This window comes from Sebastes umbrosus, chromosome 2, assembly GCF_015220745.1.
Source record: "Sebastes umbrosus isolate fSebUmb1 chromosome 2, fSebUmb1.pri, whole genome shotgun sequence".
NCBI lineage: Eukaryota > Metazoa > Chordata > Actinopteri > Perciformes > Sebastidae > Sebastes > Sebastes umbrosus.
In genome coordinates this window covers 1554322-1569507 of record NC_051270.1, presented here as the reverse complement: position 1 = coordinate 1569507, position 15186 = coordinate 1554322, and the positions used below count along the sequence as shown (strand labels likewise).

General features: G+C 40.1%; 1 protein-coding gene across 16 annotated transcripts in view; it reads left to right on the top strand.

Annotated features, from left to right (window-relative positions):
• ppfia1 (PTPRF interacting protein alpha 1) overlaps positions 1-12722 on the top strand; it is a 57874-nt gene extending 45152 nt beyond the window's left edge. For 8 of the 16 annotated variants that reach the window (XM_037759004.1, XM_037758986.1, XM_037758941.1 and 5 more), the window contains 10 exons: positions 2431-2512; positions 2623-2823; positions 3144-3206; positions 3942-3968; positions 5883-6058; positions 7098-7195; positions 7315-7490; positions 8378-8446; positions 8596-8764; positions 11113-12722. In XM_037759004.1, coding sequence (XP_037614932.1) covers positions 2431-2512; positions 2623-2823; positions 3144-3206; positions 3942-3968; positions 5883-6058; positions 7098-7195; positions 7315-7490; positions 8378-8446; positions 8596-8764; positions 11113-11174 — 1123 coding nt within the window. In that variant the 3' untranslated portion in view covers positions 11175-12722. Of the gene's footprint in view, positions 1-2430; positions 2513-2622; positions 2824-3143; positions 3207-3941; positions 3969-5882; positions 6059-7097; positions 7196-7314; positions 7491-8377; positions 8447-8595; positions 8765-9293; positions 9359-11090 lie in introns of all 16 variants that reach the window. The other 8 variants (XM_037759012.1, XM_037758995.1, XM_037759060.1 and 5 more) reach the window with 4 other exon arrangements.
• Positions 12723-15186: the final 2464 nt, after the last annotated feature.

The window sequence follows — 15186 nt, the reverse complement described above, 5'->3', positions numbered from 1 at the left end:
TCATTTATCATTTAGATTTCACTTTAGCACAACCACTGTGTTGCTTTGAATCAGGGTTTACGCTAGACTTTTTTTTTTTTACGGCCAATATGGCTGTTAATATTCCAGAATTGTGGCCGTATAGAAAAACTACCAGACATTATGTTTTAAACAGACATATAATAGCCGTCATTTGACATGACTTAAAAATAAGTTCAATGAAGAAGCAGTCTAAAAAATAGAATAATAGGCTGGTCAGTCTAAATTCTGCGTTTGTCAAATTCAAAATAGTGTTGTGTGGCTCGTAGGGCTGTAGCCTACCAAATAGTTCAAAGCTTCATTCATAACGTTTACATTCAAATTATAATCATTAATACCTTACTGAAAAATTGTGTGGAATAATTCCACTTCTCTTTCTCTCTCTGTCTCTCTCAAACACGGACTCGCACAGCGGCGCTCCTTGTCCAAAAGTCAAAATTTATAAAAAAAAAAAAAGATTTAATCCTTTCCAAAGTTCACAACATGTTTTTATCTAACAAAATATCCTGCTTTAATCCATATTTGTTGGCGTTCAGCCTTTAAAAAACATTTTCATTGAGGTAAAAAAAAACGTCATATGACGACAGACAATCAAAGCTTCATTCAAAAACCTCAATAGAAGCTTCCACTGTAAAAAAAAAAAAAAGAAAATGACACTCGGTACCTGTCGTGGTTTAGTCAGAGCCACTCTGTCTGTTTCCCATTTACACAGTCAGCTGGCTGTGTATAAAGACAGGCTTTTTTTTTCAGCACACACAGCGGAGGAGATATTCGCTGAATTTGACGAAAAGTGAATCGGATTAGAATCGGCATGTACATTTTTGTATAATATAAGTTTATATTTAAGTTGTCTTGGCAACATATTTTACAATATTAGGCTATTTAATATGATATTGATACATTTAATTATTTATTTGGCATCTTGGCCATTGATAATTTAATCTGCCGGACAACTACATGTGATACCGGCAAAAAAACAGCTAACATAAACCATGCTGTTAAGTTAAGAACATGCTTTTGGGCACATCTGTTAATCTTTTCATTCATTCATTCATTCAACCTTTATTTTAACTCGGAAATACAATGAGGTAGAGACCTCATTTACATTATAGGCGAGTAAAAAAAAAAAAAAAAATCCTAGGCAACAAGAAACACAAATACGAAACTTAATGAAAATGGCGATTAAATAGTGGAAAATAATAAAAAGCAAAATTATTAAAGTATTAAAACCTTAAGAAAGAATAAAGCAAATAAAATGTAAAGCAAATAAATCAACTAAAACAAGAACAGCGCTAGGTGAAATAGGATGAAATTGAGAATTTAAATTGCCTTAATGATAAAAATGAGACAAGCTTCAGATTGTTCTGCATGTTATTCCATGCTGCAGGTGCACAATGACAAAAAATGGATTTTTCAAGCCCAAGAAAAACAGACATCACCTGCAACGTAATCCAATAATTTGAGCTGAGCTTGTTCGATAAATGGCCACTTTAAAAGACAACGATAAAGTAATGTAAGGGGGGTGAAACCCAGTAAGGGCCTTATACTGTAAGTAAATAAAACCCAGTGTCTATCACACCTTACACAGAGAGAGAGGGCCATCCAAGCTTAGCATACAGCTCAAAATGATGAGTATTATAATTATCACCCGTAAGAAATCTGATAAACAGCATCCTAGAGGCTTCAGAGCTTCAGCTGAAGGGCTGAATGGGCTTGTTCTTTATCAGTGCACCTCCATCTAGTGGCCATGCACAACCACCTTCTTCATTTTATAGCATAAGATAAGACTTGTTGCCATGCCCGTGAATTAAAAACTCTCAGAGAACCTGAATCAGAAGCTAAATAAAGCCATTGTTCCTTCATTACAAACTGAGAATGTGCATGAAATGGATGTACAGAATCCAGAAAGCCGTTGCAAACGTTTTCCTGCCCTAAATACTTCCCTCTATGCATGTTATGTCCCCTACGGTTGTAGAGGAATGCATCCGTACTAAAGCAACTGTCTAAGTGGACTCTCAAAGCACTGGTTCTGGGAGAAAACTCTTCTTCTGACTAATAAAGCTCCTCAATCCTGAATCCAGTTCATCTCCAAGAGGCTTATTAACAAAAGACCCATCTGGTTAAACCTGGATAGTCGAGGCTTGAAAAAGGACTGAGGACTGTTTTGTTAATGATTTTGAATTAACGCCATTCTGTCAAGGGTTTTCCAGATCTCTGTTTGAGTCTTCCTGGGTTTCAACTTCTTTGTTTTCTCTCAAACTCCTGCTCTCTGTTTTGAGTATGCATGTCGGTTGATGTTTCTGGGTTTGTGTGCATATCTGTTCCAAAGGTGAATTTTGGGAGTTCATGATGGACACTTGGGTGCGTGTGTTTTTTTTGGATATTGGCTTTATTATATATTTTGCGTCTCAGGCATGAATTACTGGAGGAGGCTCGCATGCAGGGCCTGCCGTTCGCCCAGTGGGACGGACCGACTGTTGTGGTTTGGCTGGAGGTACGACACTGACACAACTGATCTGAAAACCATTCAAACCACCAGTTACATATCAGCATTCATCCAGATTATCTGACGGCACTGTCTCTCATCTGCCCCCTTCTGGCCAGCTGTGGGTGGGCATGCCTGCCTGGTACGTGGCTGCATGCCGAGCCAACGTGAAGAGTGGAGCCATTATGTCGGCGCTATCGGACACAGAGATCCAAAGGGAGATCGGTATCAGCAACCCGTTACATCGTCTGAAGCTTCGCCTGGCAATCCAGGAAATCATGTCTCTCACCAGCCCTTCTGCCCCGCCGACCTCGAGAACGGTACAAAAACACACCTTAATACTAATAACACTGAGACACTTTGCCTATCCAAAGTCTTGATGATGCCTTTAAGCTCTGTCTACACATTCTTGTCATCTCGACACTTTTATTGCTTCAACATTTTAACTACTTTTAACATGTACTAATGATTGGATCAAACTACTGATTTGAGTTTAATTCTTTTGCTAACAATGATAACAATAAATGAACAAACCTTTCTTGATCTTCTCTCCATCCCGCTCTCTTGCTGTCCTCCTCCTTCATCATCACTCTTTTACACACTTCTCTCACTCGTGATTGGTGGGGTGTCAAATGATCAGACCACAGGAAACGTTTGGCTCACACATGAAGAAATGGAAAGTTTGGCAGCCACACCTCCCACGGTTAGTCTACCCTGATTGGCTGGACACTGGTGGCGTCTTGCTTCTGTGGTGACTGTCGGGGCTCGTTCCAAGTTGCCTTCAGCACAGCCAGACTTTACTCTACGCATGCATGTATTAATATTTCACACTTAAGTTCAGTATTAATCTGGCTTTATGGAGTCTCACTAGGCAACTTGAAACAAGGCCTTATTCTTCCTGCTAGTTTGTAATTTGTCTTTCCTCTGTGTTGGTATTAGTTGTGTTCTTGTCTCTTCCTTTAGTCCCTTAGTTGGTGTTCTGAGTGTATGTGTGTTAGTGCTGTATAGTTTCTTAGAAAAAAAACACCTGCTGCTAAGTTTAATGCAGTTTCTACGTATTAATACAGGTATCAGGTATCGAATTTGCTTGATTGGCCAAAAACAAACATTCCTGTTTAACTACACAGTTTCACTATTGATTGTCAGAAAATGAAGTGTGTTTTCGAGATATATTGATATTGAAAAAGAAAATTACATAATAGTAATAATCCATACAGTAATAGGGGATTTTATCCGTATCGCTCTCTCCTACAATTTGTTATCGTTTTGTCAGCGTTTTTATTTCCTGTTTGATGGCTAATTTGTCTGGCTTGTTGTTATTTTACTTTGACTTATATTTTCCACATTGAGCTGCAGCTCTAACTCAGCACTGCTGCCTCACTAACCCCTCGCCTCTCTGTTCTTCTCACCATGCTCACTCTAACCATGCTAACACCAGGAGGATGACGAGGGTAGCTGGGCCCAGGTTTGCACACATTCCCCCCAAAAAAACCACCTACGCTCACCTTCTGAACTCTGCTATTCTTATTAACACCATCTTTTAGTCCTTATTTTCAAATATCTCACAGAGGAGACGTCACAGTTTTTCCCCTCTGTATTTATTTCCAGATCACTTTTCCCTAAGGATGCATTCACAGTCAGCATGTTTGGGGGGGTCCACTTAAATTGTGCAGTTTAACCTCTTTAAGTTTGGTTCATTTATACAGAAGAACCGTTGATTCCCACTAAATGCTACTGTGGCTGTGTTTGATCTTAGTTAGAACGTAGTCCAGATCAACTGGAGGAAACAACTGCAGAACATTTAACTGCAGAAGTTTTTTGCTTCTAAGGATGCACAACCTTATGAACACCTGTTAAGATGAAGTACAGGGAAGAAATGCAAACAATTCACTGTTTGTATAAATGGACAAGTCAAGCCTTTCCATTGAGGCATAACCCCAACTGTGAAATAAATTAAGTAATCGTCATTGTCCAAAAATTCCTTTCAAGAATTGACCCAATTTACCCCTGGCATTACACCTTTTTATATATATATTGTTTTTGTATTTACTTTTTTTATTTAACCTTTATTTATCCAGGATATTCCCATCGAGATTTAAAATCTCTTTTCCAAGGAGGTCCTGGCAGCATAAAAGTCTCACACATAAAAGCACAAATATAAGATTTAAAAATGAAACGGCAAAAAGTTCAAAACATCATAAAAAAATTAAAATAAAAGAGACAAGTAACTAAGTTAAAACAAACAGCAAATGACATCAATGAGTTAGCAGTGTCATTCAGTACCAGGTTTAGTACAGTCAATGTTCAAATAGTCCTTAATCCTGTTTTTAGATTTTTAAATCATAATTCTGTTTTCTTTGCTCTTTATTCTATATAATGTATTTTGGCGTACCGTTTCGCTCATTGTTGCTCGACCTTTTCGTACCAACTCCGTGGTTTCATCTAGTGGTTGTCCAGCTGAAGTGAACCTGTGGTGACTTGTTGCTGCTCCGTCACCACAAGTGACAAAACCTGTGATTACAAAACCAGTTGGGTTTCCTGTGTGAAAACCTCAGATAGCATTAGAAGAGTTAACCAACAGCCACGCAGATACTATAAAGAGATGTAACTCGTACAGTAATACATTGTTATCTCACCAGAACACAGTCTACCTTCAGTATGACATGGTTTTTATTTGATTCTGAATGAATAAAAGATTAATATTAATTCCATAATATTTAGAAAACAAGTAAATTGTGATGTTTATGTATTTGAAAATGATTATTTAATTGGAAAATGAATATTCTAATGAAGCAATGATGTAATATTTATTGTATAACGACAGTTGATGATAAAACTGTCTACATATAGACTTCAATGAATAATCTTTGCACAGGTCTTTCTTTATAAAACTATTAATCAACAGTCCCAGTAGGATTTATGAGATTTCCCTATAAGTTTAGGTCTTGGTTGATCACTGAAAGACATCCAACAGGTCGGCATGGACGGCTGCTGTCAGCTCACATTTTTACCTTAGGCCAGAATCCGAATCAGGTTTATTGCCAAGAAGGATTTCACCTGTAAGGATTTTTCATTTGTGTTTTGGTGCAAGGGAAAATAGAAATAAAAAGCAAGCACTACAAAGTCAAGAAACTTAAATATAGAATAGACGATTTTACAATCAAATATTAAAAATACGATGAAAATATGTACAATATTTCTGTTTTAAAATGAAGATCTATACAGTTCTGTGCAGGAATGTGCAAAATATTGTCCAAGACACGATCCTTCCAAATGAATTGTATATGCGACATAACAAATGTTACAAACTCTTGTACATAAAATTACTTACATATGAACGTCTTGAAAAAATGTTAAGCCATCTGTTCTGTGATCATAGACGCTGGCGTACGGAGACATGAACCACGAGTGGATTGGTAACGAGTGGCTGCCCAGCCTGGGTTTACCACAGTACCGCTCCTACTTCATGGAGTCCCTGGTGGACGCCCGCATGCTTGACCACCTCACCAAGAAGGACCTGAGGGGACAGCTCAAAATGGTGGATAGCTTCCACAGGTAAGTCAATGGTGATATTTTATATATTTATCCCACATAACTAGTATCCAGAGCTTGCTACAGCTCATTCCTCTCCTCCATTGTTCCCCAAAACCTGTTAAACTCGAACCAGGGCCATGCTGTTAGATTGTGGATGTAAAGTACTAACGTGAAATAATGTATATCATTAGGGCTGTCAATTAATCACACATTTTATCTGTTCAAAATGAACCTTAAAGGGAGATTTGTCAAGTATTTAATACTCTTATCAACATGGAAGTGGACAAATATGCAGCTTTATGCAAATGTATGTATATTTTTAGATACGGCCTAGATCCATGGTACCTCTCAGCTGTTGATTATGTCTCAAAGGGCTTCTTATGATGTTATTTATTTATTGGTGTATTGTAAATACTGTGTTTTTGTTGTTTGTTGTTGTCTGACCTGATGGCAATCGAATTTCCGCACGGGGATCAATAAAGCTGTCTATCTATGTATATATTTATTATTGTAAATCAATTAACAACACAAAACAATGACAGATATTGATCCAGAAACCCTCACAGGTACTGCATTTAGCATAAAACAATATGCTCCAATCATAACATGGCAAACTGCAGCCCAACAGGCAACAACAGCTGTCAGTGTGTCAGTGTGCTGACTTGACTATGACTTGCCCCAAACTGCATGTGATTATCATAAAGTGGGCATGTCTGTAAAGGGGAGACTCGTGGGTACCCATAGAACCCATTTACATTCACTGATCTGGAGGTCAGAGGTCAAGGGACCCCTTTTGAAAAATTTTCCTCGCCAAAATTTGGCCTCATTTGCGACAAGGGTAGTATGACCTGGTTGGTACCAGTGCATTCTTTAGGTTTTCTAGTTTTTCTTTTGTGTTAGTGTGTTAAAGAAATTAGTGGCGTTAAAACGAATTTGCGTTAACGTGTTATTATCACGTTAACTTTGACAGCCCTAATATCAATGTTATAGAAGTAGATTTTGCCAAGGTAACAACCGATGAGGATCCAAATAAACAACTGTCTTTGTGTCCGTTCAATAGGAACAGTTTTCAGTGTGGAGTGATGTCTCTGAGGAGGCTCAACTATGACAGGAAGGAGCTGGAGAGGAGAAGGGAAGAGTCTCAGCTGGAGCTTCAAGGTAGCAAAACACCCTGCTGGTTCAGTAAATACATGCCCACCCATCTGACTTATTTATCTTCTTGACTGACACGATAAGACACAATGTTATATTTCTTCTGTGAATCTTCTTCACTTCAGAGGTGCTGGTGTGGAGTAATGAGCGTGTGATCGGCTGGATTCAGGCCATCGGGCTGAAAGAGTACAGTAGCAACCTTTATGAGAGCGGAGTTCATGGAGCGCTGCTCGCCCTGGACGAAACCTTCGATCACAACACCCTGGCCCTGCTGCTGCAGATCCCCACGCAGAACACACAGGTACACACAGCTCCTCAGCTGTTTCTCCAACTTACTATAGCTTTAAATTATTACGGCAAAGAAAATCATAATCCCAATTATTTTTGTCAATATTGAGGTCATGACGATTTAACACGATTACTCGTTGACTTTGGAAACATCTTGCATTTAGAAAGAGACATTTTAAAGTTAAATGCATCCATCTTGTGCACTATGAGAGCAAAATTAAGAGGCTAGATCTATGACGAACTTTGTGCTCTAGTAAAGAATTTAAACATCAACACATTGGTTGTATAGATATGAATGGTATTGACACGGTGAGAAAGTCACACCCAAAAAGCGTGGTAAACGAGACGGGGTCCGTGTTTCAAGACGGGTCGGGTGGGTTGCCAACATCGCCGCAGACCCGTAATGCAATGGGGCAAGTCGTGCCGGGAGCAGGGGGTCTCGTCCCTCCCTGCATTGAAAGTGGGCATAGCAAGTCCACGGCCTCCGGGAAGCGGCGAGGTTTGGGGTGAGAGGTGCCCGGAGCAGCAAGCCGCCTTCACCCTGAACCTTTCCAAGCCGACCTAGAGCCAGTCGCAGTTTGCAACCACACCACTAGATGCCGCCAAATCCTGCACACTGTACCTTTAGAAATGGGTGAATTCGGGCGGCTGGTTAGCTCAGTCGGTAGAGCGAGCGCCCATGTAAATGCCAAGGCTCAGTCCTAGCAGCGGTGGACCCGGGTTCGAATCCGGCCTGTGGTCCTTTCCGCATGTCATTTCTCTCTCTCCCCCTTTCCAAGACTCTATCCACTGTCCTATCAATAAAATGCTTAAAAAAATCACCCCAAAAAATAACTTTAAAAAAAAAAAAAAAAAAGAAATGGGTGAATTCAGTAACAGTCTCTTGTCTCTCTCTTCTAGGCCAGAGCAACTCTTGAGCGTGAATACAACAGTCTGCTGACCATCGGCACAGACAGGAGGAGTGAAGAGGTGACAAACATAGACACACATACTGTAACACTCTTACTAACACAGCAACACAAACTGAGTGAGAAATAATATGTGAAACCAACTTTTTCTCTTTTACACACCCCTCTCAATCTCTCGACTCTCCTCTTTGACTTCCGCCTCTCTTCTAGGATGACGATAAGAACTTCCGCCGAGCTCCCTCATGGAGAAAGAAGTTCAGGCCCAAAGACATGAGGGGGATGCCCTTGGGTGAGTCCGACACCCTGCCCGCCAACTTCCGAGTGACCGGTAGCAACGCGGCGTCTCCCTCCACGCAGCCAAAGAGGAGCCAGATGGATGGTAAGCAGAGTGCCAGGTGTGTGTGTGTGTGTGTGTGTGTGTGTGTGTGTGTGTGTGTGTGTGTGTGTGTGTGTGTGTGTGTGTGTGTGTGTGTGTGTGTGTGTGTGTGTGTGTGTGTGTGTGTGTGTGTGTGTGTGTGTGCGTGCGTGCGTGCGTGCGTGCGTGCGTGCGTGCGTGCGTGCGTGCGTGCGTGCGTGCGTGCGTGCGTGCGTGCGTGCGTGCGTGCGTGCGTGCGTGCGTGCGTGCGTGCGTGCGTGCGTGCGTGCGTGCGTGCGTGCGTGCGTGCGTGCGTGCGTGCGTGCGTGCGTGCGTGCGTGCGTGCGTGCGTGCGTGCGTGCGTGCGTGCGTGCGTGCGTGCGTGTGATATGCGCCGTCATCGCTGCTACTTATTCAAGTAGAACTTCTCTGAATCCGCCAAGATTTACTCTCAATTCTTCTTGAATGGCTTTTTGCTGCTGTGCCGTTTGTTTATTATGCTGTGACTAACGGCATGTCTTTGCATGTGATTTTGCCAACATGGAAACTGCAGGAAGTCAGTCTATACAGAGGCTGGACACTGCCACAGTCAGGACCTACTCTTGTTAACATACAACGGTAAGATCACACGCATCAACTTTGAAATAACAGAAGCACTCGAGCACACAGTATGGCTCTGGTCCTGTTCACACCTGGTATTAACATTCGTCTTCAGTGATCCGAACACAAGTGAGACAGCTTTAAGTACGTCTGTTCTAGGGATGCCATGATACCAGAAATCTAGTAGTCGATACCAATACAAGGAATTTCCATGATTCTCGATACCCAATTCAATACCACGGTAAAAAAAAAAGAAAGTAAAATGATGAGACTTTATTCCTCAGGTAGAGCTCAATGACTGTAAGAAAACAGCAGAGGATGTACGCGCACACGCACTCTCTCTATATACTGTATATCCTCAGATTGCAAGCAGTTGTTTAAATTCACTGACATAGTGACAGACCATTAAATATTTATTTAAAATGCTAATGTTATGTTTTGATGACAATAAAAAAAGCACCACTTTTCAGAAATTTAACAATTAACAGCAAAAGATAGAAATTCAGTTCAGATTTTTCCCCCACGAGTGAATCCTCTTCTCAAACAAATTAATAATGGATCTCTGAAAAAGTAAACAAACCCAACATCTCTACGGCGCTGTTGTGTGTGTGTCAAACTCCGACACACAGAGAGCAGAGGATAGAAGCCTTCAGAAAGTTACTCTCCAAACAGAAAATCTACCCGCATTTGGCGCTTGTTAATGTCGGACCCTGATTACAGGCATCGTACGGTACCTGCAGTACTGTAGAAAAGAGTACCGTCACGTTGTTAGAATTTTGGCATCGACTTGGTACCGAAGTATCGGTTCTCGTGACATCCCTAGTCTGTTCACACCTGGCATTAGAATGCGTCTTGAGTGGCCACTTGTGTCCGATCTCACTTCCCCACTCTATATGCAAAAAAACATGCAGTAAACGCACGGCTAATACAGCAGACGTTCTGATGTAATATTACATTAATGTCCGTAGTAATATCCTACATATTCGTGAATTCTGGTACATTGTATGAACAACAAAATAAAAGTTATTGTACCGGCGGTCCCCGGGTATCTCCCCGCCGCCTACACCGCTGCCTTTACCAGACAACAGCCTGTAGGGGTGCAGAGCTCCAGAGAGCCGGGAGGACAGAGAACAGGCGGTCGGGTGTCAGCTCCACGCAAAGCAGCGGAACAAAAAGACACATCTCCGACAGTATGATAATAATGCACTTTGCGTGCCTAGTCTGATAGTCTATAGATATGTAGCCTATAGATAAGATATATTTGAATAAAATACAGTTGTACCGACTGAGTACAGTAGAGCACAGAGGCCGTTTCCATGCTGCGAGGCAGACAAGCGCTGGCGTCTGCCTGTCTACTCACCTGAGGAGCCCAGTTATCCCGCGGATCCCAGCAGGATCAGTTGAGTAGGCGTTCCTTAATGTGGCGCAGGACACGTTCACTACACACTACTATGTGGTCCAGACCACCTCTGAATATGGTCTGAGTGATCGGATCTCAATGCATCTTGAGTGCGTTCAATGAGGACGCATGTTAACGCCAGGTCTGAACCGGACTTTTACCTCACTGCAGAAGCGCTCCTCTCTTTTTCCAGGCAGAAAGCAGCTTTCTCGTACTGTACTTGGCTCTAATAACGCATGTTGTACGCCTCTCCTCTCTTTCCCTTTGTTTCTCCCCCCCCCCACACCCATCCTTGGCTTCTGTCCTGCTTCTCCTCTCGTGTCCGTTTCACCTCTCTCTTCCCCTTCTCAGTTTATCCTCATTATTTCTATAGGTAACCGCTGGTCAGAGGATGAGGGGGAATTCCCTGCATTCAAGACCAGGATGATGAACTGAAATGAAATGACTCGCAAGGACACTAAAAATATTTTTTTGTTGTCGTCACAGAGAAAGACCTTACTCACCAATCTCAGTATCCCTAGTGGAAACTTTTTAGATTTATCTACATTTGTTTATTATATTTATGTAAACCAATGGGACATTTAATTGATTTTAGAATTACTATGTAATCCTTTTTTTTTTGCCTCTATCCCCTTAATCAACCCACTTTTTAAAACATTTCTCCACTGTGCCCGTATTAAGCTCAGCTCTCAGATGTATGTAACTGAATGTTTCTGGAGTTTGTATATTTCTACCAACAGACATTTTATCTAATCTTTTTTATAATCCTGATTCTATTGACCAGATGTATGTTTTTTTTGTTTTTTTTCCTCTTTTTGATTTCTAATCATTGAATTTACGCTTAAGTGACTTTGATATATGATATAACTTAATTCATATCCTTCTGCCCTTTTTAACTGTTGTAATTTTTGTAGCTTATTACCTGTGATCTTGTGTAAATGCAGCTCTTAGGTCAACGGATGTGTGAATATCAAGACGAATTGCTGGAGTTGTCAGACTGTTTCACAAAACTGCTCAACACTGTGAGTCATCCATCGCCATTAAAATAACTGCTGGCAAGCCAGGTGATGGTGACAACAGATATCATGTGAAACACAGTATATTTTCCTTTTATCTTCTTTATTTTCCATATCTGCAAAACCAAAATGAAACTCTTGAATTTAAGAATTAAAGCCATATAACAGTAGCGAAAAAAAAACAACAAAACAAGAGGGCTTCTTTCGGATGCAAGTGAAAACCGAATTGGAGGTTCTCTCTAGTTGACCTTGCATGCGGAAACTTCTCCACTTCTCCCCGCCCTACCACTCCCAGCTCGCCCCTTTAACAAAACCGAACCTCCCTCACCTCTGGAGAAACACACAGACAGGCTCGCTAGTACAGGAGGACTTGAAATGTACTTATGAGTCGAACGTGTGGAAACTCCTTCGATGGACCAACTTCACTGAGGCCTCAGTCGATCCCCGCTGTGACTAGATAACCCTCAAAGCGGTGCGATCCACCCACAAACCTTTTTTTTTTTTTAAAAAAACACTTTGTACGAAGACTTCATATCAAGCCTTATTGTTTCTTAACTCCTCTCTGTCGTCTGTTCTTATTTATTATATCTCGCCCATGTTGTGTTTCGTCAGTTTCAGAGCTGAATCCCCAGTTTGCTTCTGTGAATGTAGCAACGCTCCTCATGTCTCACTTTGTCCCGTCTACGCTCCCAACACAGGTTCCGGCCAGTATGGCAAATGAGAAGGAACCGAAGAGTTTTCTTTCACCCCTACATGTAGTTAACGCTTAAAGTAGAAATGCTTCTTTTTTTTTCTGTTTGTGATTTAGTCATTTATGCACAATGCAAATCATGTTGCTGTTGTTTTATTCCTGCTCTTCCCATTGAGTCTTCTGATCTTGTAACAATGATGTACAGTCTGAGTACTTATAAACTATTTTTATCACAATATTATTTATTGCTTACTTTCAATAAAATACTGAAACTCATTTTCCACTGCAGATAAAAAAGACTAAAGCTTGTCTTTTGAGAATCGCTTGTCTTTTCCTGTCCTGCTTTCGGTTTCTTGATGGATTTCTCGGACAGCCGACTTTAGCGAGGTCCTTGTTGAGTGAGACTGAATCCATTTTGTCATGTCAGTTATAATGTGTGTAAATGTCACAATAACCTCATGTGTCTGTTTTCAGGATGCGTTGCCTTGATGAGCGGACACTGTTTGTTGGAGGTACTTTATTATAACCCCGCGATAACGTAGTCATGGGTATATAGCACTCCGCGTGTCCCTCCATCCGTCCTTATGTCCGTCCGTTCGCGTGTCACACTTTCGTTTCCAGAGCAGAACTCGGAAACTATTTAACTGAGGAACTTCAAATTTGGTATGATGGTTGACAGTGTGGTCTACTTGTGCCTTTTGGGGGTTAGAAGTCCTGGGCGCCCAAAATCTTTGAAATTTTGGCCAAAAACTCAGATTTTTTTCGATTGCAAATTTCGTTTCCGGAGCAGAACTAGAAAACTATTTAACTTAGGAACTTCAAATTTGGTCTGATGGTTGACAGCGTGGTCTAGTTGTGCCTTTTAGGGGTTAGAAGTCCAGGGTGCCCATTAGTTAATTAGTTAATTCCATTAGTTCTAAAAGGGCAAAACCTTTGGCCCCACTTTAGTAGGGGTCAAGCAGTGAGCGGGAGTATGTGAGCCATGCTCACTTTCGCCTTGTTTTAATGGTCTGTATTATTTTATGCCTCCACAGCGGCGACAGCTGTGGCCGGAGGCATTATGTTTTTTGGGTTGTCCATCCGTCCGTACGACTGTCAAGTCCAATCTAGTGAACGTGATATCTCAAAGATGAACTGATTAGATTTTTGTGGTCAAAGGTCAAGGTCACCGTGACCTCACGTCTGTCCCAGTCTCGTGATATCTCAGGAACGCCTGGAGGGAATTCCTTCAAATTTGGCACAAATGTCCACTTGGATTCAACAAAGAGCTGATTAGATTTTGGTGGTCAAAGGTCACGGTGATCTCACAAAACACGTTTTTTGTAATTCTAGTCTGAATAATTTTCCAGAAGTTTCCTGAAATTGAGAATTTTTCAGTTTGTACAATTAAAATTATCCAGTTACTTGCTGGTAGAACCAGAGTGTTTTGGTCAGGTCAGCTAAACATGCAAAAATGTGAAACTTGTCTACATGCAAGCATACAATTCAACAAATATGAAGAATAAAATATCCAATAAGGAATGAATATTTACATTAATTCAATCGATCTGTACATTATAGGAAAAGCTCCAAATTACAGTACCTATATAAAGCATTTACTTCCCTTTTCACGTTTTATTGTTTTATGACATTTTATCAAAGGGGATTTAACATTTTTGACACCCATCAACAGAAAAAGACAGATTTCATGTCAAAGTGTGAAAAATTATCTCCACAAAGTGACCTAAATTTATTACAAATCTAAAATACAAAAGGTTAATGAGCATGCACAGCTGTCTGACACAAAACTGTGGAGTTTTATAGACTTGTTCAGATTTTTTTTAATTAAAAGTTGTGACGTGTAATTTTAACAACACAGCTCACCATTCAGAAACTGAGGGCATCACATATACAGTATTTTATTTTGGTCTGTTTCTAGCCAATGAACAAATAAACAAAATGAATACAACAATAACACATGCAACACAGAAAATCTTACATTATCAGCCAGGGAGAAATAATAAATGTCCTGTATTTATTTACATTTTTCCATTTTCTAAATTAAATTATCCTTTGAGTTTTTCCAAAAGTTGTTCCCTCTATGAGTGTACAGCTGTTATTCCCTTTCTCCCCAATGTAGCCTTTAATCTACAGTATCTCTCCAGGTCTGAACCTGGGAAATACTATTTCTAGACTTAAAAGACCGGAGTACTTCTTCTACCACTGATTGGTTGATTCATGCGTATTTCTAAAATCCTGGCTAAGACCCTGTTTGTAAATTACTAAATCCTTTGAGGCAGTTACAGGGAAAAAAAACTTTATTTTAATTATTTTAATATTCAGATAATAATTTATAATCATATTTTTTTATTATTATTCATGTTTAACTGTATTTTATTTGTTGTTATATGTTTAATACATTTAGCAGAAAATATATTTATGTTTAAAGGAAGAAATTAGGAGTCTATGGAAGCCCATTTCTGCTACTAAAAGAAAAAAATAAGATGAAAACTTATCCTTGTGATGAAATAAAAGATCAAACTGTCTTGAATTAATGACTTAGTATCTCAAAATAATGACTTGATACCTCAAAATAATGACTTATTATTTCAAAATAATATATTGCAATATAATGAGAAGCTTTGTCAAAATAACATAGTATCTCAAAATAATATATTGCAATATAATGAGAAACTTTGTCAAAATAATGACATCGTATCTAAAAATAATGACTTATCTCAAAATAATATAGCACAAAATA